This window comes from Dama dama, chromosome 1 (assembly GCF_033118175.1).
Source record: "Dama dama isolate Ldn47 chromosome 1, ASM3311817v1, whole genome shotgun sequence".
NCBI classification, from domain to species: domain Eukaryota; kingdom Metazoa; phylum Chordata; class Mammalia; order Artiodactyla; family Cervidae; genus Dama; species Dama dama.
Genome location: NC_083681.1, coordinates 50616557 through 50637902, shown reverse-complemented (window position 1 = coordinate 50637902; position 21346 = coordinate 50616557). Strand labels below are relative to the sequence as shown.

General features: G+C 38.9%; 1 protein-coding gene across 4 annotated transcripts in view; it reads right to left on the bottom strand.

The window, feature by feature from the left end:
- Positions 1 to 2336: 2336 nt before the first annotated feature.
- The window catches only part of NUP98 (nucleoporin 98 and 96 precursor), a 91757-nt gene continuing 72747 nt past the window's right edge, over positions 2337 to 21346 (bottom strand). For all 4 annotated transcript variants that reach the window (XM_061149052.1, XM_061149061.1, XM_061149070.1 and 1 more), the window contains 11 exons: positions 19305 to 19734; positions 18473 to 18702; positions 16557 to 16823; positions 13361 to 13518; positions 12389 to 12532; positions 11294 to 11436; positions 7952 to 8173; positions 5626 to 5867; positions 5013 to 5167; positions 3641 to 3752; positions 2337 to 3531 (listed from right to left, as the gene is read on the bottom strand). In XM_061149052.1, the coding sequence (XP_061005035.1) occupies positions 3314 to 3531; positions 3641 to 3752; positions 5013 to 5167; positions 5626 to 5867; positions 7952 to 8173; positions 11294 to 11436; positions 12389 to 12532; positions 13361 to 13518; positions 16557 to 16823; positions 18473 to 18702; positions 19305 to 19734 (2321 nt within the window). In that variant the 3' untranslated portion in view covers positions 2337 to 3313. The remainder of the gene's footprint in view (positions 3532 to 3640; positions 3753 to 5012; positions 5168 to 5625; positions 5868 to 7951; positions 8174 to 11293; positions 11437 to 12388; positions 12533 to 13360; positions 13519 to 16556; positions 16824 to 18472; positions 18703 to 19304; positions 19735 to 21346) is intronic.

Here is a 21346-nt window from a genome sequence, read left to right as displayed (position 1 = left end):
ATAGCAGCCATCCTGACTGGCGTGTAATGGTACCTCATTGTGGTTTTGATTTGCATTTCTCTGATGATGAGTGATGTTGAGCATCTTTTCATGTGTTTGTTAGCCATCTGTATGTCTTCTTTGGAGAAATGTCTGTTTAGTTCTTTGGCCCATTTTTTGATTGGGTCATTTATTTTTCTGGAATTGAGCTGCAGGAGTTGCTTGTATATTTTTGAGATTAGTCCTAATAAAGGGCATTTTAAAAAGAGAACTTAACCAAATGTGGGCCGTTTAGATCCTGATTCAATCAAATCAACTGTAATAAAATTTTACTTCTGAGACAACTGGGGAAGTTTGAAAATGCAAGGATATTAGTTAATATTCAGGAATTATTGTTGTGTTAGGTATAACAATGGTATTGTGATTATAAAAATTTATGGTAGGAATGCTTTTGTATTGATGAAATGATGATCTCCCTTAGAAATGCCATTGGGGTGGGTAGGAGTAAGAATTGGGGTAAAGATTAAGATTAAATTAAGACATCATTTTACTTTGTATGGGTGAAAATTTCTATGGTAAGATTTTTTAAAAACCCTTAGGAAAGCATGGGAAATGAATTTTTAAAGCAGAAGTTAATATATTACAATGTAGAACTCCAGTAAAACCATTAAGTCTGAGAACTGGTTAAGAGACAACAAATAAAAAATCTGAAATAATTTTCTAGAAATACAAAATTAACAAAATGAGTCAGAGTAAAACATCTAAAAAAGATGTTGGCTCTGATGCCTGCATTTAATCTCTGGGCTTCTGTTAACATTATTTTGGCATTATTCCAGCATTGTGCTGAGGAAATACTTATTTTGCATTTTGTATGAGTTTGTGGATTCCACAGCTCTGTTGGGTTTTGAGACAAATTTTTATATTTTTGAGAAATTTAAATTTTTAAACATATATTTCAATGTAGTTTGAAATGTAGAAGAGAGTGTTCATCTTTTTTAGAAAAACTTTTTATCTGTGCTGGGTCTCTGATGCTGTGTCGAGATGGGCTACTCTCCAGCTGTGGTGTGTGGGCTTTTCATTGTGGTGGCTTGTCTTGTGGAGCACGGGCTCTAGGGCACTCAGGTTTCGGTAGTTGCAGCTCTGGGGCTCCAGCACACAGGCTCAATAGTTGTGGCACACACATTTGGTTGCTCTGTGGCATGTCGGATCTTCCCAGATCAGGGATCGAACCTGTGCACTGGCAGGCAGATTCTTTACCACTGAGTCACCAGGGAAGCATTGTTCATCTTTATCATGTGCTTTGAACTGCGAGTCTATTCTCTGTGATGCAGCATAGCTGCAGTATAAATATTTGATTTAGAGGTGTTTTTTTTTTTTTTAAAAAAAAGGAAAAACCTGTCCTAAGAGGAAATACTGCCCATATTCAGTTCTTAACACTTCTAAAGACTAAGCACTTTTATAGCATTGACTTTTCACAGAACACCTCTGGTGAGGAAACAGAACAAATTCTTTGCCAGAAGGGCAGCAGTGCTCCGTGACTCACTTGCTCAGGTTCACAGTCAGTGACGGAGATTCCCAGCTGAGTAACCCTTGTCCTCAGGGGCCCAAATGAAAGGGAAGCCCCAGCTACCTGGAAGATCTACTCAGCTTTCTCATCTCCTCAGCGTCCCAGAAATCTTTGGCCTAATCCTAACTGGAAATTGCTTATACCTTCAATAACAGAACCAACCCACCAACCTACTTACTACTCATCAGCCTCATTTGGTCCCTCTTAAGAACAGCCCTGTGAAGCAGCATATCAGGGATCATTATCTCCTTTACACAATGGAAACAGAGGTGAAGTGCCAAGGTTTAAAAAACCCCAGAGAAGAAGAGCAAAGAGGCTTTGAATACTTATTCCACTGGGCAATTTGAAACCCTGCCCCATCCCCCATTGGGAGTCCAAACACATATAAATAAATAAATGTACAGCAGTCAGGATTCATCAATCTCAACCCCCTCACCCCCAAATGGACCCTTATAAACCTAGCCTTTGATCTAGTCTGCAACTATTCTCTCATTAACCCATGGCCAGTCTCCTCCTTTAGACTGCAAATTAAACAAGGCCGTCATAAAGCTCCTTGGGACAACAAGGCTTGAAAACACAAAAGAAAGCCAATACCAGGTATGCTATAAACATTTCATTTTATTTAAGAAAGTAGCTTCAGAAAAAGAGGAAAATAATCTAGATTGTTTATATATATATATATATATATATATATACTTTTTAATAAAAACTTTTACATAATCTTCATGCATAAAGACCCAGGCGTGGCCATGTTGTCCGTGATAGCCCGCAGACCAGCAGTCTCTGGTGGTTTACCTGGGGCTCCCCATAGCTGGCTACAGTGTAGCGAAGGCCCTCTGCCTGTCCCTGAAGTTCAGCTTCTTGCTTGCCTCAGTGAGGGCTTTACCTTCTGGGACTGTAGATGGAGGGTGGGAAACGCTTTGGGCTAGAATGGGAGGGACAGGGAGGGCTACCCGATCTACCAAGTTTCATTGAAACTCTTCAGGCAAAACCAGGCAGGAGGCCTTGCCAGATGACTGAAAACCAGGCACCATAATGAGTTCTGGGAGTTTCCCAGAGACATGGAGTCCGAGACCAAGGGCTCCTGCACAGGGAAGTTGTGGTGTTCGAGGAACATTCAAGGCAGGAAGAACAATCAAGCCTTGAAGCCCCACAGCTCCCTAGCAGGCACTCACTTCTACCTTAAATGAGTCAGAAAGACCCTGTTCTGCTTCCTCAGTTCAACCCTCTCCTGATTCCAAAAGTCATGCAAATCATCAACCTACTCCAGAGACAGATTCTCTTCCTTCTGTGGATAGTTCACTTGTTAAGGAAGGTCCTAGGTCAACACATTTGTCCCAGCACCTGCCCCACTCCTTCTAAAGAGTCCGAGGATAAAAGGGCAGGAGTAGGAGCAGGGTAGCAGGCTGGCATTGAGAGTCACAAGATTCAGAATGGCTGAGGGAGGAAAAGCATTCCCTGGTTCTTTGGGGAATACTGCCAAAGGTGCTTTATTGACCATTTCTAAAAAGGAAAAAAAAAAGAATGGCTCTTGAGGATGGTAAAAAGAGACTTGGCTCCTTTTTTGGGGGTTCCAAAAGCCCTTATGCTACGTTTAGTATTAAGAAAGCCCTGAACAACTGGAGGTTGCTGCTTGGGCAGCAGGAAGGGAGGGGAGATTCCACAGCCAAGCCAGAGAATGGCAAACAGGGCATTCAACTCGATGCAGGAGCCCTCTGTGTGGCGAGTGTGAACAAGCATGTGAGTGTGGTGGGAGGAGCCCAGGGCTCACTGGCTCCCGACAGTCAGTTCCCGCAGGTAGGACTGTGTGAGGCTGCGCAGCTCCTCCAAGGCATAGTCCTCAGGCATGGGGAGTCGGCCAATGTGGGGAGCCAACAGGCGCAGAGGGACTCGCTGAGGGTCTGGCGTAGAGTCGGAGGTTGCATCAGGGGCATGCTGAAGGCTCAGTACCACCCGCAGCAGGTTGGCTACACGTTTGGCCATGTCTGGAGAAAAGAACAGAGGGAGCACCAAATGAAGGGGTGAGGCAGGAGTATAATAATCACAAAGACAGGCAGTGAGCATGCAGGAAGGGAGAGAAGGTGAGAGGCTGACCTGACTGAGCCAGGCGGTCCTTGGCATTGTAACACTGGATTTGCTCTATCCTGTTGCACAGTGAGGTCACTTTGGTGTGCAATTGCTCGAGTTCATAACCTGAGCAATCCACCTACAAAGAAGCAGGGAAACCAATTAGGCCAAGAGGAACTCCCATCACTCCAATCCTATTCATAGACTGGCTATGCAAACCTCTGAAACGACAGTGAGGTGAGGGAGGGGAAAATCCAAGAAGCTGGCTGGCAATGTCATGTTCCCACCATCTAGCCTAGTTGCTGAAGACAAGACAGGATCTTAGCAATACACAACAGGAAAGCAATATAGTGTATAGGGCCTAGGACTCGGCAAGTTGTGAAATCACCATTCATGAACCATGTAATTAGCAAGCTTCAACACAGCACCAAAAATCTATATAAATCTGGGTCAGAGACATGGTATTGACTTAAGAGCACAACAGTGAGAGGTGGAGCCCAAACTAGCACTTAATTTAGGTCTTCTGACTTCAACTAAGAATTAGCACTTGATTATTAATGTAGATATCAACGGAACTGTGACTTTGTTATCGACAGAAATCACTTCCTTTCCTATCACATTACAGTTGTTGTTTAATTGCTAAGTCATGTCTGACTTCTCTGACCCCATGGACTGTAGCCCACCAGGCTCCTCTATCCATGGGATTTCCCAGGCAAGAATACTGGAGTGGATTGCCATTTCCTCCTCTAAGGGATTTTCCCAGGCCAGGGATCAAACCCACGTCTCCTGCATTGGCAGGCATACCATGGGCTTCCCTGGTATTACAGCTTTAAGTATTTCAAAATTACAGTGCTAGAGTTTCTTATTTAGGATGTTAATAAAGCACTTATTACACAGCACAAGTTTTTAATATTTTGATAATTGTATCTTAATATAATCGCTTTCTTTTGTAATCCTATATATTTATATCTTACGCATTTAAAAACATTAGAGATCCATTCATAGGTGTCACCAGAATGCCCCCATAACACTTTCAATTTAAAACACGCCAGATATTATGTGAAGAAATTATCTACACTAAATCTCTGATCTTTACTGGATCTCTCAACCCAAAGCTTCTCACTTAAAACTAGTGGAAAAGGGGAGGACAAGGGAAGGGGACTGACTAAGGACACGTCTTAGGCATGTCCACTACACACTACTTGGCAATAAGCCACAAAAAAATGTTTCAAGTTTTGACAGAGTTGTCATAATAGCTACATCAAATCTGCTTCATCAAAATACCCCTCCTGCACTGACAGTGAGCTTTTCGAGTTCTTGCTCAAGCCTCTGGCTGTCTCTATGGCTTTATGGGCTAGGCAAAAAGAGAACCAGGCCATGGTTTAAGGAGCTCATGTACCTGCTGTATATGACGGAGCATTTCAATGACCCGAATGTAGTCCAGGTAAACAAGCCCGGATGTGTCCCAGTCCTGGATTAGGCCACTGCGCTCCAGAGGTGCCAGGTCTTCCAAGAACCCCTTCAGGTAGTCATAGTTCTCATTAATAATGGCATCTGAAGAAACAAAATATTGACCAAAAGTGTACAGAGGAAGGAGATGGCAGAATTCCAAGACAGGATAAAAAAGGAAAATTATGTTGGGTCATACTTGAGAATTACAGCAGATATTTCAAAATTCTCTTAAAGAAACTGTAAAGAATTTCTAGCTCAGTTTCCCAAATAGCTACCTCTGGTGTTGCTGATTGAAACTCCCTAAACAATGAGCTTAACACAGTTAGTGTACATCAAGAATATTCCTGGCAGATGGGGATATAACAGATACTGCTGTTGACCTCCGCCCCTCACCCTCACTAAGCATCTTTTGCACAGGGAGCTTTTACAAAGTGTGATGTGATTCAAGTCTGCCATGCTCTGTATTGATCACTGTCCCTGGCTTGACTTATCATGGGCTCAGAGGTTTGAAGAATTGGGGGTGATTCCAGGAGACATAGGCCCTCGTCTGAAGCACTCACCGGAAGCTAAGTGCCGGATGACGAGTTTATGGCACCTGTTCCAGTGTCCTGCTTTAAATAAATAGAGGGCCTCCAGGTGCTTGTCGGATTCCACGTGTGCTCGCACTGCTTTGGCCTCATGAATCCATTCAGCGGGCACACAAAGCTTCTCGGTCAGGAAGGTCTCCTTAGCCCAAGATTCAGGGGTCTCCAATAGCTGGCAGTGCCGGGTAAGCAGCTCTCGAACAGCCTTCTCCCGCGTGCTATAGGAGGAAAGGTCAGCTGGGATAAGTCTCATCCTTACTGATGGAGAAGGCTGCCTCAGGAGGCTCAAAGTGGCCCCTGGGGCAGTCTCCTAAACTGCAGATCCTGACCAAAAGAGGATCACCTCAAGCTTCACTTAAGAGGACATACCAGCATTAATTTTTAAAATGAAATAGAACAGAAGCACATTGTATTTTCATGGTCAAAACAGTCTGAGGATGAATACTCTTGGGAAGGTTGCCCACTGCCCCCAAAAGGCTTTGTCCTCACTGGCTCATTTCTCTTTTCTAACTATATTGGAATATAGTTGATGTTGTACAATGTTTGCTATACAATGGTGTAGAGCAAAATGCTTCAATTATACATGCACATATGTTCGTTCTTTTTTAATTTTTCTCATATAGGCTATCACAGAATAGTGAGCAGAGTTCACTGTACTATACAGCAGTTCCTTGTTGCTTATCCATCTTATATACAGTAGGGAGTGTGTGTGTGTGTGTGTGTGTTCATCCCAGCAGGCTCATTTCTTTGTTTCCTTTCTAGTAAAAGGAAATGAAGGATGAGATAGGGGAATTCTGGACCCACTGAGCAGTCAGTCCTCTGCAGTTCATTCCCAACCTCCTCTCTGCGCTTTCTCCCACATGGTCAGTGTAAGTAAACAAAGTTGATAGTTTTAAAATGTAAAGTCCCTTCCAGGTCCTGTTTCTTCCCTTATAGCCATCAGCCTTCCTAATTCATTTTCTCTTTACTCCTAGACTTAGGCTAAACTCAGTCTTTCTGCCCTTAAGTCCACTTAAAGAGATTTCTTCTTTGTCTGGGCCAAAAGGATCTCTCATTTTAATTTCAGATCAAAGCTCTTCTCATCTTAGATTCTTTTGTCTACGCCTAGGCTTTTTAAGAACTCCCAGTCTCAGGACAACTGCCTCCTTTCTCCCTCCTCTTTAGGAAACAGGATCTGCTTTCCCACAGCCAGTCATCAATCATCCCATCAGCCAGCCTTTTACCATGTGAAGTTCTCCAAGAGTGTATTTAAATAAACTCAGAGGGAAATTCTGGGATCATTTTGCCTCCTGGTAAGAAGGAAGAGGAAAGAGAAATTCCTTAAAGGGAGGTTGTGCAGGATGCTTTATATTTTCACTCTTTTAATTTCATAGTCACCTTTGAACAGAGATTAGCAATATTATGATTTTACAGATTAAAAAACTGAGGCCTAGAGACTATCTTGACTCTAAGTCAGAAATAAGTAAGCTTTACCCTAGGTCAAAGTGAGTACATGGTGGAGCCAGAATTTATAAAGGTCTGACTACAAAACAACTTCTTTCCATGCCCTATGGCATGACAGATAGTATAGTACAAATGATTGAGAGCACAGACCCTGGGTATCTTGAGTTGAAAGCCTCACTGCTATTTACTAGCTATGTGATCTTGAACAAAAGTTATCTAATCTCTCTATGCCTTGAGCTGCTCATCTATAAACAGACAATAAGAATGTCTATCTTATAGGTTCATTATCACCATTAAACAAGTTAATATATTTAAAGTACTTACAACATAATATAAAGATATATAAAAGCATTATATAAATTATATAACGAAGCATTGTGTTAAGTGTTTTTGTTCTTAGTAATATGCCATGCCACTACCAATAACAAAAAACCTCTGGCTTTGTACAGTTCACAGCAGGGAGTAAAAGTGTTTCTCTGGTTTTCATTCAGGACAGAAAACCAAAACATTATGCATCTGGGCAAGATTGTATTGGTAAATAGGTAAACATAACACTATCAAACTTGAGGAATGGATGGCAAGGGAAGGGAGAAAGCCAGTGGACAGAGACAAAGAAGGGGTACTCCTTGCTAACCTTTAAGGATCCACTGAAGCAACTCAGCCAGCATTATTTCTGCATAATTCTAAACATACCACATTCAAGGACTTTGTGCTTAAGTTAATGGGATTTTTCCACCCAGGTATAGCCTTCCTTTCCACTTAATTATTTCCCATACCAATTTAATAGGTGTTTAGACTGATTCTTTTGTTGCCCTGTAGGGCTAGAGGCACCCAGTTTATCTGATGGCTTCTCACTCACCTTGAGTTGTCAATGTGCAGGAGGACAAAGATGGCCCACTCCCAAAGGCCCTCACTCTCCAGTTGGCCGGCATAACTGGCCTGCAGCACACCCTCACACTGCTCTGACAGATGGGTATAGTTAAGAGCCCGTAGCACCTCCCACAAGTGCCAGCTTAGGCGATAGTCCAAAGGATCTGCAGTTATGCTTCGAGGCTCCAGCAGCTGGTTGAGGTCATAATGTCTGCAAAGGAGAATGTGCTGAGTTACCAAACCCAGTCAGCAGACCACCTGCACTGGACAGGTTAATTCTTTCAGCCACAGCTTAGAAAACAATAAAGGCAAGTACCCTAGAGCAGAAGCATCATAAGCCTTACAGTCTTCCTCCTCTAGGTTTAGCCAGATTACAGATCCTACCAAAAACCAAGGAACTTCCCTTCTCAGGCTCTTATAACAAGTCTGCTGGCATTTCTTTGGTCTATTTTTACCTTCCTGGTACAGGAAGTCTTCACAACTTTCACCCTTTCATTATTATAGCGTCTTTTCCTTAACCATTAAAAAAAAAATTAAGTTTCCTTAGTATCTTTCACATTGTTCTACTGTCTGAATTTGCTAAAGTGCTACTTCACCTGTTTATGTGAACACCTGACTAGTCTTAATGATGGTTATGACGGTTATCTCCTCCTTTTGCTTACAGTTGTTACTATTCTTTTTACAGAAATCCAAGTACCCAAGGTTTGAAAGTCTCCCTAAGGCTTTTGATTTTTCTTCTGCAGGGGGCCCAGGGATCTCAATGATTCTGGACCAATTTGTGTGTGATGTCCTTAACTTCCAAATCCCAGACAGTAAGAATAGTAAGACCCACACCCACAAGCTTTAAAGATCTGGGGTTGGTTTACCAACCAAAGTGTTTCCGTTTTACCTATGATCCCAGACATTTTACAAGTACCTACACCTCACCAAGTAATGAGTAGTTTTTCTTGCCCAGTACTGTCAAACTGAACTTTGTGTGACAATGGAAATGTTCTATAATCTGCTTTGACCAATAAGATAGGCACTAGCCATGTGTGGCTATTAAACACTTTGAAACATGGCTAGTGCAAATGCGTAATTAAACTAAGAAGGCTTTACTATCTCAGTCTGGCTTTGGTTTCTGTTTCTGGCACATTGAGATAAATGCTTTTCTTCTTTTTTCTTTTTTGACAGTGGCACCTTGAGACATATGCTTTTCTTCCTCTTTTTTCTTTTTTGACAGTAAAAGAGGTGACATACAATAACTGTACATGTTTAGAAGGTACAATTTTTGCAAGTTCAAACACATATATACACCTGTGAAACTACCACCAAGATCAACATAACAAGCTTACCCATCACCTCCTAAAGGTTCCAGAAACCCCTCTGTGATTCCTCTCTCCTGCCTATTCCTACACCTACTCTTCCCGGGCAACAACTGATTCCTCTATTATTACAGATTAGTTTGCATTTTACAGTTTTATATAAATTGAAATCAAACAGTAGGTATATTTTGGGGAAGTAATTTTTTTTTGTCTCATCTCTTCAAAACTAAGTAAAAGTACTTTATAATTCGCCATGCTGTTGTACATTATCAACAGTTACTGGTGAGATAGTATTCCATTGTAGATGTACCACAATTTTGGCTTATCAATCACCTATTGATGGAAATTTGGGCTGTTTCCTGTTTTGAACCTTTACAAATAAAACTGCTACCAACACATACATAGACATACATTTTCACTGCTCTCATGTAAGGTAAATACGTAGGCGTAGAATGACTGAATCATACCTATGTAGGTGTATGTTTAACTTTTTTTAGCTGCCAAACTCTTTCCCCAAGGGCCAGTATTATTTACATTTTTCCCCAGCAGTGTTGAGAATTTCAATTGCTCCACATCCATGATGACATTTGGTAAAGGTCTTTTAAAAATTCTAACCATTCTAACTGATGGGTAGTGGCATCCCATGACAGCTTTAATTTGCATGTCCCTGATGTCTACCAATGTTAAACAACTTTTCATGGGCTTGACATGTAGATCTTCTTTGGTGAAGCATCTTTGAAATATTTTCCCGTTTTTAAATTGGATTGTTTTCTTATTATTGAGTTCAGAGTTCTTTACATGTTCTGGATAAAAGTTCTTTATCAGATATATGAATTGCAAATATATTCTCCCAATCTGTAGCTTGTCTTTTCAATCTCTTATAGACATTAAAAAAGAATAAGGACAAGTTACAAATAACTTTATGTCAATAAATCCGGTGACTCTGGTGAAACAGAAAAATTCCTTTGGAAAAACAAATGAACAAAACTGACTCAAGAAAAAAACTATTACAACATAAAAAAGAACTATTAGATACCCCCATTAAAGTGTGTGGGGGGGGTGCAAAAGATTTCGACAGAAGATCATAAATAAACACATGAAAAACAGCTTGCCATCATTAGATATTAGGGAAATGCAAATTAAAACACAATTTTAGTTATGTGTATTTTACCACAATAAGAGACCATTATTCTAGAATTAGTATAGTTAATTTAAAAGAAAGTATTTAAAGAACTGAAGTGAGATGTGAGCTACTACTTCTGAATGGAGAAAACTGCTCAGTCTGATGTAAGGTAAAAAGACAGCTCTGAGATAGTTTAGATATAATAACATGTTAATATATTGATTTCTTATTAAGCACACAAAAATCAGACAACACTATATGCCCAAAGCCAATAATAACAAATTTTGAGGAGGATTTGGAGCAATTATAGATCTTGATGGGACTTTTAGATACAAGTGGTCACAGCAGCTTTATTCTTACTATCCTAAGACAAAAAAAGGTGTTCACTAACAAATGAATAAAAATTAAATTTCTGATATACATATTAACATGGATAAATCTCAAAATCACCATGTTGGGTTAAAAAAAAAAAAGCAAGCACAAAAGATAACATAGAGAATTATATAAAATTCTGTAATAGCAAAAGTAATCTACAATAATGAAAAGTTAGTAGTTGTCTGGGGTGTAGACTGACTGCAAAGGGACATGAGGGAACTTTTGGAGGGTAATGTAAATGCTATCCAGATAGTGACAGTAGTTACATTACATTAAAAAATATCAAACCACACACTTTATTATCTGAAGTTGATTAAAGTAATTTTGTTTTAAAATTTTTATTAAAATATATTTGATTTAAAATGTAAATTTTTAGATGTCTAGTTCTAGTTCCCATGCTCTTTGAACTCCATTACGGTTTTATTTTGTGATTAATATAATATTATGACAATCTGACCACATATAAAAGGGAAAGAACTCCCTAACGTTCATGGAGCCCTCAAGTGATTGTAACACATGACTGATTTACCTGTCACTGTAGAGTTTTAGAAGATGAAAGCAGACATCTTGAAGAGGTCTCTGTGAGTCTTGTTCCTCCTCTACCACATATCCAGAGCCCTCCAGGTATGAGGGAAGTGGACAGCGGGCGTATCTGTCACCCTCAGAGGTATTCTGAAGTTAAGCATTTGATAAAACAATACATCAGCTGCAAGTGTGTTTCACTAGATGATATTATGTCTCAGTTACTCAGACGTGTATTAAGAATGGTGTGATATCCGCTCAAGGATTGTTTCAAGGATTTTAAACTTCATTACACACAGTTTTTTTTAGTGTTCTTTTTTCCCTGACAAATAATTCTGGCAAATGATATCAAAGACAATAAAAATTAACAGTAAGAAAAGAACCAAATAATGGCAATAAAAACACTAAGAATACTTTAACCTACAAATAGACAAGGAATATGAAATATTAATGATATTTAGAGGCAAATTTCAGAAGTGCTAATTTGGGACTATACTAAACATAAGGTCAGGCTGTAGCTCAGGGAATTCCCGAAGGAATAAAACAGCATTAGGAATGAAGAAAAACCCTCTGATGCTGGTGCAGGAAAAACAGCAGTAAGAAAATAAATTATGGCTTCCCTGATGGTCCAGTGGTTAAGAATCTGTCTTGCAAGGCAGAAGACACTGGTTCGATCCTTGGTCCAGGAAGATCCCACATGGCAAGAGGCAGCTGAGCCTGTGTGTCACAACTACTGAAGCTCACATGCCCTAGAGCCTGTGTTCCACAAGAGAAGCCACTGGAATGAGAAGCCTGCACACTGCAACTAAGGAGTAGCCTCCACTCACCCAACTAGAGAAAGCCTGAGTGAAGCAACTAAGATCCAGCATAGCAAAAAATAATAAAATCACTTAAAAAAAAATAGTAAATTGTGGAAACTCATTGTATTAAGCAAAACAGAAGCAGATATTTGAAGAAATTTCCCATCAGATTTCCTGTGTCCATTACAATTTTACAGTAATTTCAAAAAAGCAGTTAGGGTTTTTTTTCCCTCTGGAGTACTTTTCTAGTAAAACCAGAACTCCTACCAGGACTCGTGCTTGGTTCTACTGGATACATGTACCTGAAATGCTTCTTCATACATGCTGAGCGCCTTGGAAATGGAAGCTGTTGGTGGAAGCAAATACCAAAGATGGACAGCCAGGGAGCGTTTCCAATCCAACTGGGAGCACACATTGATTTGCTTCTGCTCTGAGAGCTGCCATACCTGCAGGAGGCAAAATCACCACCACAGCTCTACATTATATGTTACCTTGTTACTGCCCAGGCCTGCATGCTGCTCACTTATTCAAGTTGCATTTTAAATGATTTAAATAGCAGTGTTAATGGCCCAGATATAAACTACACAGTTCCCTGGTGGCAGGTGACTGGGTGGACTAAATAGGGGGCATTTAGACAATAAGTGTGCTGAGAAGTGATGAGAACCACTCACTGCCCACAGTGGCAAACTTTTTAAGATGTGAATAAATTCCGATCAGTGACTGTGTTTTTGGAAACTGATGGCAAGCAAAACAGGTAGGCAGCAAGAAAACTGGCTTAAAGTCATTATGATACATCATACATAAAATGAAAGAGAAGTGGCTATTAAAAAAAGAGAGGCCAAACAACATGAAAAAGTGTCCAAATTCAGTAAGTTTCCAAGAAAAGTTGCAGAACTATGTATAATTCTACTTAAATATATACAAGTATAAATGTGCATGCATATATGTCAGAATATACTTAAAATATGTCTAGAAAGACAGATAACGAATTATGTTGTTTATCACTATGATAGGGGATATGGCAAATTTTAACATTTTAATTTCTATACAACCAGTATTTTCTTCCCCCACAGTGTACATACTGTACCATTCTAATTTGAAAATATTTCTGCTCAAAGTTAAATATAAGTTGCTTCGTTATAGGTAACAATGTACAACTTAAAAGATAGCTCTTTAAAAAAAAAAAAAAAAAAAGATAGCTCTTTGCCTTAACTTCAAGCAATCCTGAATCTATGAGAAAATTTATGTGAGTTCACAAGAAAAGAGGAAAATACCGGTTTTCCAGCCAAAAGGGCAAAGATGCGCAGTCTGTCCTCCTGGATGAAGCAGTCAGCCTGGAGTTGATGCCAATCCACCAGCTGCATAGTTAGCAGCTCACGGACTGATTGGCTGCCAACCAACTGGGATAAAAGAAGAGCAAGACGATGATCACCTACAAGAGAAACAGAAGTTCTTTGGTGATGCTAAGAATTTACAGATTTGGAAAAACACTTAGGGGCTTTATCTTATTTCTTCTGGCCCCCAGAAACAGCTGTGACTGCTTTTGGCAGCAGTGCTGAAAGACTGAGTAGAAAATTTTTGACTAGGGTAGAAAATCTTCAACGTCACTTAACCTAATTAAATACAGACTGTATAGTACACAGAGAATTAGACCATAAATTAAGAGAATAATTCTTTGTTTCAGCCCTAACTGACCTCCTTAAAGTCAATGCTCCTTTTCCTTGTCCTTTTGTTTTTGGATATGGGTCAGTGCTTACATGACTAAAGTACTGTCCTGCCCAGAAACTAAGGCTCTCATCATAAAGGGTTTCCTAGGTTTCCTAGAGACACCTGGTGGAAAGAAATCATGCATCAGGAACACATCTGGAAATGTATTAATAGGCCAAGCCTGATTACCTGTATACAAGTAACCAAAACATGACTGGACTATGATTCACACAGTAAATGCTGCAGCCCATTTGACCATGAGCTGCTAGTATTCTAAATGAATCACAATAAAGGAAAAAAGGTTATTTCTGTGTATCTACTGGACAAGTTCTGAGAAGAAACTGGTATATCATATCTTGACTCAATCAGTAAGGTCATCTCTTTTGGCTTTGATCAACCAATTTAGCTTCTGCCAATCCTTGACTTTTCACATAGACTTTCCTTAATGACAAGAACATATACTTGAACAAACGGAAGGAGTCTAGAAAACTTCAAGTTGATTTTAGTGTATGGTATGATGTAAGGATCTAAATTCATCTTTTGCAAGTGAACACTCAACTATTCCAGCATTATTTGTTGAAAAGATTATCCTTTTCACATTTAAACTATCTTGGCACTTTTGTCAAAAATCAACTGACTGTAAGCACAAGTTTTATATTTGGATTCTCATTTATGTTCCACTGATGTGAATGTACATCCTTATGCTGATTCCACATTGCTGTGACTGCTGTCCCCAATCTTAGGGTGAAATCATCCCATCTTTTCAACATTAAGTATGATGTTAGATGCAGTTTTTTTGGTAGATTTGCTTTGATATCAGAACAATAATGTTGCCATAGGTGAGGTGAAAAGTGCTCCCTCCTATTTTCTGGAACAACTGTAGAATATTGGTATTCTTTCTTTCTTCTTGCAGCAATGTATGGCTTGAAGGGTCTTGTTCCCTGACCAGGGACTGAACGTGGGCCCTCGGCAGTGAGAGCCTGGAGTCCTAACCACTGGACCGCCAGGGAATTCCTTTGTATCATTTCTTCTTTTAAAAGCTTAAGTGTATTCACCAGGGAAGACATCTGGGCCTGAGCTTTTCTAGGTGAAGATCACAAATTACTAATTCAATTTCTTACAGATCTATTTAGATTTTCTACTTTTTCTTGAGTTTTGATAATTATACCTTCCTAGGAATTTTCAATTTCATCCAAGTTGTTGCATCTGTTGACATAGGATTTCTCATAGTATTTCCTTTTCTGTAGTAGCGAGGGTCACCCTTTCATTCCTATTTTTGGCAATGTATCTTTCCTCTTTTTTTCACTGTCAGTGTAGTTAAAGATTTATAAACTTTCTTGATCTTTTCAAAAAACTAACTTTGGTTTTATCAATTCCTCTTACTGTTTCTATGTTTTCATTATCACTGATTTCTGTTCTAATCTTTAATATTTCCTCCTTCTTCTACCTTTGGGTTTAATTTGCTCTTCTTTTGCTAATTCCTCAACACAGAAGCTTAAATTATTAATTTGAGGAGTCTCTTCTTGTTGAGTAGGTATCAAGTAATGCTTATTGACAGTGTTTTAAGTATTCCTTATTCTTGACTTTGTTTAGTTAGTTCTCTATCAATTATTGAAAGTGAAGGCAGGAAGTGAAGCAAAAGTTTTTAATAAGCTGACATACAAGTGCCTTGCCAAAAGCTTAATCTTAGGCTAAGAAAAAAAGGGGAGGAAAAGTAGAGTTTGTGAATGAATAAATCTCAGGACCTGACTTCAGGCAATCCTCTTCCACTCACGTCTATGTGTATCTCTTAAATGGTTCATAATCTTTATAACTTTAACTTTAACTTATAACTTTATAGAAGGTCAATCCTGAAGATAAGTTTTTATTGTATAAATGCATAAAGACTACCTAAGGCACAAATTGAAAATAAACCCAGTTGATGGCTCCAATTAGTTGGCTTCAGTAAACAAGGTTTCAATAAAGTTTGATCAAGGATCTAATTATATACATATTAAACTGAACTATGTCACCCTTTAATCCTATCAAGATTTTTATCTAGAAACTTAGTAACTACTTACTGAATGCCTCTCACTAGTGAATGTGCAACTAAAAATACACACACACATATATATATGAGAAGTCCAAAAATTAAACTTCTATGTGTTTATTTGAATGAAATAAGTGAATCAGTGCAAAACATATACGTTTAAGAAGTTCAGGAGAGGGACCTAAATGTCAAAAGAAGTCTGCTAACATGGCACATTTTATGTATGAAAGAATATTAAGAAGTATTTGACTACAATATCTATATAACACTTGTATTACATGAAAAAAACAGAATGAAAAAAATATATATATAAAAAACAGGATACTGTCTTTTAAAACAATACATGCATATGTTGCTCTGTATGCACATATTTGTATATACTTCATATATATTACAAAGTAAACATTTTAAATACAAACTGCACACTGAAATGTTAGAAGTGAATAGCAGTAAAGGATTTAGGTGATTTTGGTTTACTGCTTTGTGCTTATCTGCATTTTCTACTTTTACTGCAAATGCATATGTAGCATATAACATTAAAATAACAATTTAAGATTTAAGGTTATAAAAGGAAAATCAGAAGGCACAGTCCCTACCTATTTTGGAGAAACCAGCAATCTTGCTGGGAAGTTTATACTTAATATTCAGGTTAGAAGAAAAGGACAAACCCACAATTAAGGGGTAGGGACAGTGAACAGGAAGTAGGCCATAGTGCAGAGGACTGTATGTCCTACCTGACTGCTGGGCCAGGGAGCAGGCCTCACTGATCCTCTTGCCCGTGAGGTAGCTGAAGACAGCCTCCATAGGGTTGTCTTTTCGGGTCAATGAGACTTCTTCCTCAATTTGAGGTGAGGCAGTATTGGACAGCCAGCGAGAAAAAGCTCTCCTTCGCTCCAGAATCTGAATGTATTCACTGGGCTCATCCAGCTGGCTATCAAGCTCCTTCAGGTGGCCCCACAGAGCTTCGCATAACGTCCATGTTAGGCTCCAGTGCTTCACAACTAAGGAACGGACAGGAAAACAATGCAATGACACAAAGTCATACAATAACTACAGGGGATCACTTTAATTGTGGCATTAAAAATACATCAGTTAATGAATACCCCCAACAATGACTCGAGTTGCTTTGTCTGTCTGCATCTTATTCAGCTGTGTCTTACAAGCTCCAGAGGTGTATGGTATAACTGCCTGCTTACTCCATGTTCCCATGGTACTTACAAACACGTGTAACCCTATGCTCCTTTAAACAGACTCCTCTAGCCTAATTATGGCTAATAAAGTCTCAAATGATAGAGAAAAATCCTCTGCTTTGATCAAATTTTGTTCACAAATGCTTTATTAAGAAATAAATAGTGCTCTAAGAACTTGTGAAGGATTATTCTCTGCTACAGCCTAACAATTTAGTGAGCCTAAATGATACTATTCAAAAGTTCTTTTTTTTTTTTTTTTTAATTTTAAAAGTGAAATTTTTTTTTCTTTTCCTTTATTTTTTTTTTTTCAGTGGGTTTTGTCATACATTGATATGAATCAGCCATAGATTTACACGTATTCCCCATCCCGATCCCCCCTCCCACCTCCCTCTCCACCCGATTCCTCTGGGTCTTCCCAGTGCACCAGGCCCGAGCACTTGTCTCATGCATCCAACCTGGGCTGGTGATCTGTTTCACCATAGATAATATACATGCTGTTCTTTTGAAACATCCCACCCTCGCCTTCTCCCACAGAGTTCAAAAGTCTGTTCTTAAGAGTAAACCAACTCTATCTACACAATATAACTACGATAGCCACCATCTTCATTTTACAGATGAGGAAACTGAGGTATGGAACTTTAAATGACTTGCTCAAAATTACAGGCAAGACATAACAGAGCCAGGATTCAAATTCAAGTAATCAGAGTCCAATTCCTAATCACTACGCTATCCTGCCCATGATGAAGGAAAACAAAAAGGGAGCACTATTTATGCTTTATAGCACCACTTTATGCTATTCACAAGTATGCATTGGGATGATGACTCACATATTTGAAGAGATGAGACAACTGAAGCAAACACAAAGAAATGAACATAACCAAGTTCCAAAATGTGTGGTATGGAACATTCTAAAATAGTACCCATTTTGCAATAAAAGTGATGTGAACTGATTTGTGAAACGTAATTTTTCTACATGTTAAATTTTTCTAATTTTCCTTGAAATTAAGTGCCCAAATTAGAAAACCCCTTAATCAAAGTACGGGTTCAGAAAAACATGGTCACAATCATTACAGAAAGGTAATAGTGAGAAAGGTCAGGAAAAGAAGTCATAATCGCCAAAGCTGTTGGGAAGAACAAGTGGGACTTGAATTGGACACAGAAGAATGAGTAGGACTTAGGTAGGAACTCTATGTTCTCTGGGTGGGTTAAGACATCTAATTTCATAAATTCATGACAGGAACTGGCTACAGTTCCTCTGAACAGGGGTGTAAAAGTGATGATAAACAACGATAGGATTTCTCCCTCTGTGAGATTCTGTTCATCGCAACTCAACTACAGACTAAGTCCAAGCTCAGGCATCCACCCACTACACTGGCATAAGGAAATACATCCTGCTATGAACATATGCCGCTACTCCTGTTCCTGGGACATCAAACGTTAGACGCACAGTCCATACTCACTTTGTGGTTCCAATAAATCTCCCGATGCTTCCTTAATCCAATCTGCATAGTCATGAATGACAGCAACTCCCGGATTGGGGACAATAAGAGGACACAGCTCATCCACGTGAACGGTGCTATGTTTTAGTTTAAGCTCCAGAGATGTCTGGTATAATTGTAGGTCTTTGTCCAGCTTCTTTTGCCTCAAACTAAGTTTTTCCAAATGAACTTTGAATGGAGACTCAGTTAGGCTATAAGGGCAAATAACAATTAAGACAGAAAATAAAGACAGATGGCAGAATGTTCCTACAATAAAATCTTTCTTTTTACCTAATTACAAAATTGGATACAAACATTCTACCGTGATTTTAAAGAAATTCTGTTTCCTAATATCAAACTATAAAGGATTATCCACAGTTTATACATTTACCTTATTAGGTCAAAGATACAGAGAAGGTGCTTTATTGAGAATATACCTTATATATGAAGAAATTACAAATATCTTAAGTGAGAAAATGGAAAAATGACTGTGATAAAAAGGATGAAAATTCAAGGAATGCTACAGCAATTAGCTTTGGGTCTATTATCTTTTCCAACTTAAGTTTAACCATTAGGTAAGAATCAATATACTCCTCATACCTCGATGATACAAATGGAGTTATTAATGTTAAGTTATTAACAGTTATCATTAGGTAAGTATTACATAATTTTTAATTATGCCAGTAAAACTGTGCTAAGAATATATATAGAAAATCACAAAGTGGAGCCCTGACCTTGTGTCTCCTGGTGATGAAAAGCTTTTGTTCACCTACCACATTGCCTTTCTCAGAGAACATAAGGAAATGTGACTCACGATTTAACAGCTACTGGATTAGGCAGGAATCCGTATTCCATACAGTCAGCAATCTGATGATTTTCCAGTTCCAGAGAACCACTTAGCTGTTCTCCACTATTAGCAAGCGTCCAGTTGGGGCCCCAACCAACCCGAAATGATCGTCCCATAAATAGGGCCATGTCCATCAGGAGCTTCCCCTTTCCATAGGTGACAGACTTTTCAAGAGGGACTAGGCCTGGTTGTCTGCGTGTACCCACTGTTTTCAACTGAAATTCAGGGGCTGGGCTGGGCACCGTAAATACAGAAGTCAGGGGTGGAGGGACAGACCAAGGGGATGTGGATGGGATATTCATCAACGATGATGTTCTGGGAGTACGACATTCTTGTAAAGAGGCACTTGGTGAAAGAAAGGTTCCACTTGTAAATTTTGATTGTAGTAACCCACTTACTAAAATAAGGATGAAAAAAAAGACTATTAGAAAATACAGCCTATTGATTCTTAAACAATAACAACCAGCAAGGCTGAAATTAGTTTTATTAAACTATCAATAATTAAATCAGATATAGATGACTAGGAGCAGGTTATATCAGACTGCAGAAATAATTTTCACATGGGAAATCAAGGCAGGAATTCTAACGATGATGTCAACAACAATAACAACACTATTGCTATTTAAAAAATCTAACACTTATCTGAAGCAGACTCTATATATAATCCATTTGTATACACTGTTTCATTTCATCCTTCAATAAATTTAAATGAAGAACACTGCAGTCCTCATTTTATAGATGAGAAAACTGGGCTCAGTTAAGTGACTTGTCCAAATCCACAAAGCTACTAAGTGGCAGTACTGACAGATCAGTTCAGTTCAGTCGCTCAGTCGTGTCTGACTCTTTGCGACCCCATGAATCGCAGCACACCAGGCCTCCCTGTCCATCACCAACTCCCGGTTCAAACTCATGTCCATCGAGTCGGTGATGCCATCCAGCCATCTCATCCTTTGTTGTCCCTTTCTCCTCCTGCCCCCAACCCCTCCCAGCGTCAGGGTCTTTTCCATTGAGTCAACTCTTCACATGAGCTTCCCAAAGTACTGGAGTTTCAGCTTCAGCATCAGTCCTTCCAATGAATACCCAGGACTGATCTCCTTTAGGATGGACTGGTTGGATGTCCTTGCAGTCCAAGGGACTCTCAAGAGTCTTCTCCAACACAACAGTTGAAAAGCATCAATTTTTTGGTGTTCAGCTTTCTTCACAGTCCAACTCTCACATCCATACATGACCACTGGAAAAACCATAGCCTTGACTAGATGGACCTTTGTTGGCAAAGTAATGTTTTTGCTTTTCAATATGCTATCAGATAAACCCAGGTAAATCTGACACCAATGCTCATGCCCTTATCAAAATGCAAGTGTTTCCTTTTTAGTCAATATAAAAAGTTGGTAAGATCAAAACTCAAAATTCCTACCACTCCAATGATCAATGCTAGAATTAAGAAACCAAACCCACTGAGATATCTTGTAATTGCATATATGCCTTTCAGAAGGATAGTTTTTGTTACTTTTGCCTGTTTTTCAATTTTATCTACTTCCTGTCTAAAGCAAGGAATCGTTGATTGAAGTATGAGATTTTCATGTAGTGTTCATTATGGAAAAGATTATAAATGTTTAACTGATGCTTCATTAAAGTATTTTTTTAAAGGAAAGTTAATAAGGGTACTCAAAAGAACTGAAAAATAAACAGTTTTTAAGGCAACATAACAAATCCCTTCCTGGTAGTTCTTCTGGCTTTCAAAATGTTTTGAAATCATACCTGCTTAACTCTTTTATTGATAAATACTCTACCTCCAATCCCACATAATTATAAGTCCACTAGAAGAGATAAGAAAAGCTTTAAAATAAAACAGGAAATTGCTTTCCTGGAAATTTGGCAAATTTTAGGGGAAAGCATAAATCTGAAAAGTTTTGTACATGATAGGAAGCAACATTTGCCCCTAGAAAACAATAAGGATAGTGTTAGAATTGCACAAAGAGCACAGTACAGAACTTGTTGATTCTTCTAAG